Genomic DNA, 1,993 nt, shown 5'->3' with positions numbered 1-1,993 from the left:
CCTCCATCCCTCTCCTCCACCGCCTCTTGAGCTCCAGGTAAAATCTCCCCGCCGCCTCCACCACGGCTGTATGTATATCCACGCGGGTCTGCGCCATAGCTCGCACCATGACAGAGCCCCCGAGCTCCTGGTGCTCCAGAAAACGAGTGCTCACGGACAGAAGAGCCTCCTGTCGGGGGGGGGGGACGCGGCGTGTGTGTTTTCAGGAGCGCGTGGATGCGGGGGGTTGGAGGGGTTGGAGGGGTGGGAAAGGGCCCGGGGGAAAGGAGAGAGGGGGAGGGGTGAGTGGGGGGACGTGCGAGGAGCGTCAGCCCACGTCGTGTTGCACCTCTTAGTCGCCGCTGTCGCTTCCAAATAATGAACCCTTTTCCGGACCTCCAACCAATTCCCAACCAACTCCCAACCAACTCCCAACCAACTCCCCCAGCCCACCTTTGGCCACTCGCTGAACCAGTCAATGGTGGTGGCTGCCAGGAGGGACGGGAAGCGGCGGCACCGGTCCCTGAACGCCTCCCCGACCGGGCTAAGACACAGCACCACGTGCAGGTTGTCGCGGGCGCGGCCGATGAAGGCGCGCCACAGCGAGTCACGCGTGTCATCAAAACCCTGGAAAAGGGGTAGCACGGTGGTGGTGGTGGTGGTGGGGTGGTGTGGGGAGAGAAAAGTGTGTGGAGGGTGGCGAATTGTGAAAATTCAATCGACAAAATCAGAGGCGGAGGGGCACAATGCTGTGTGGAAGGGGGGTGGTGTGCAAAGCGCAAGGCGGAGTGAAGTGGGGGGGCCGGGGAGGGGCGGGGAGGGGCGGGAGGAGGTTATAAAGGTGGCTAGGGGAGTCAAGACGGGAAAGGGAGGTGTTATGCAACATAGAACCTTGCAGACGCCCACATATTCCCCTAACACCCTAACTCCGTACATATGTCGTACAGTACACACATCCTCCAATGCTATCATCCCTTCATGCCTTCGCGATAGCGCTTCCACCCCCACCGCACGCTCCACCACTCCCCACCCCACCCCAACCCCCCTCCCCTCCCCTCCCCACCCCACTACCCCCTCCCCTGCCTACGTATATCTCCCCTGCCTCCAACCCCCCGCCCATTCCCCACCATCCAAGTAATAGTAGCCTCCCTCCTCTTCTTCCATAATAAATATATTATATATTTTTCCATATCTTCCCCCTCCCACCTCTACCCCCCTCCCCCCCACCCCCACCTGCGCCGCCGCCCAGTGCCGCAGCTCCGCATACACCTTCTCCCTCTCCTCCAACCCGAACAGCCCGGTGATCTCCCCACTCGACAACAAATTGGACAAATCCTCCACGAACATGTCCGTCGTCAGGATGTGCTCGTCGGGAAGAAGGAAGGCCACCGGCTTGCCGTCAAGACCGGCCAGGCTGTAGTACGGCATACGCATACACATACACATACACGTACGCGTACGCGTGCACGTACATGCATGCACACGGGTGCATGGGAAGGGGGGGGTGGGGGTGAGGAGGGGAAGGGAAGGGAAGGCGGGCTTAAGGGGTGATGACAGGGGGGTTTAACCCCCTCCTCATCCTCATCCTCATCATCCTCATCGTCTGGAGGGATGAGTTAAGGGCAAGACGGAGGGACCCAGGTAGTGACCACCATTGGCAATGTTGGACACCAACTCCCCTTTCGGACCCCCTTCGCCTTTACTGGACCGGTCACCACCGTCCCAACCACTTTTGGCCTCACGTGACAGACCTCCGCCTTATACATTTTGACCCCGCTCTAGCTCAATACACACACACACGTTCCCTCCGGATAGTTTCCTCACTCTCCCCGCCCCTCCCCTCCCCTCCCTTCCTTTCCCCTGACCATTCATCCAATCCAAACCCCCAAACCACATACGTACACATAAATACATACATACACACACCGGTAGAGTTTTTTGAGGTCCTCCCGCCACTCCACCATGCCGTACACTCGACTGAGCTCCAGGGTAGACACCTGCCGTACACAGTCGT

At 59.8% G+C, this 1,993-nt stretch overlaps 1 protein-coding gene across 1 annotated transcript in view; it reads right to left on the bottom strand.

Annotated features, from left to right (window-relative positions):
- VOLCADRAFT_102747 (dynein heavy chain 3) overlaps nt 1-1,993 on the bottom strand; it is a gene marked incomplete at its 5' end in the record, with an annotated part of 70,080 nt that overhangs the window by 23,489 nt on the left and 44,598 nt on the right. Inside the window, 3 exons of the mRNA XM_002945732.1 lie at nt 21-169; nt 433-606; nt 1,213-1,393. Of these exons, the coding sequence (XP_002945778.1) occupies nt 21-169; nt 433-606; nt 1,213-1,393 (504 nt within the window). The remainder of the gene's footprint in view (nt 1-20; nt 170-432; nt 607-1,212; nt 1,394-1,993) is intronic.

Source organism: Volvox carteri, assembly GCF_000143455.1.
Source record: "Volvox carteri f. nagariensis unplaced genomic scaffold VOLCAscaffold_1, whole genome shotgun sequence".
NCBI lineage: Eukaryota > Viridiplantae > Chlorophyta > Chlorophyceae > Chlamydomonadales > Volvocaceae > Volvox > Volvox carteri.
This window is presented reverse-complemented; position numbering and strand designations above follow the sequence as displayed.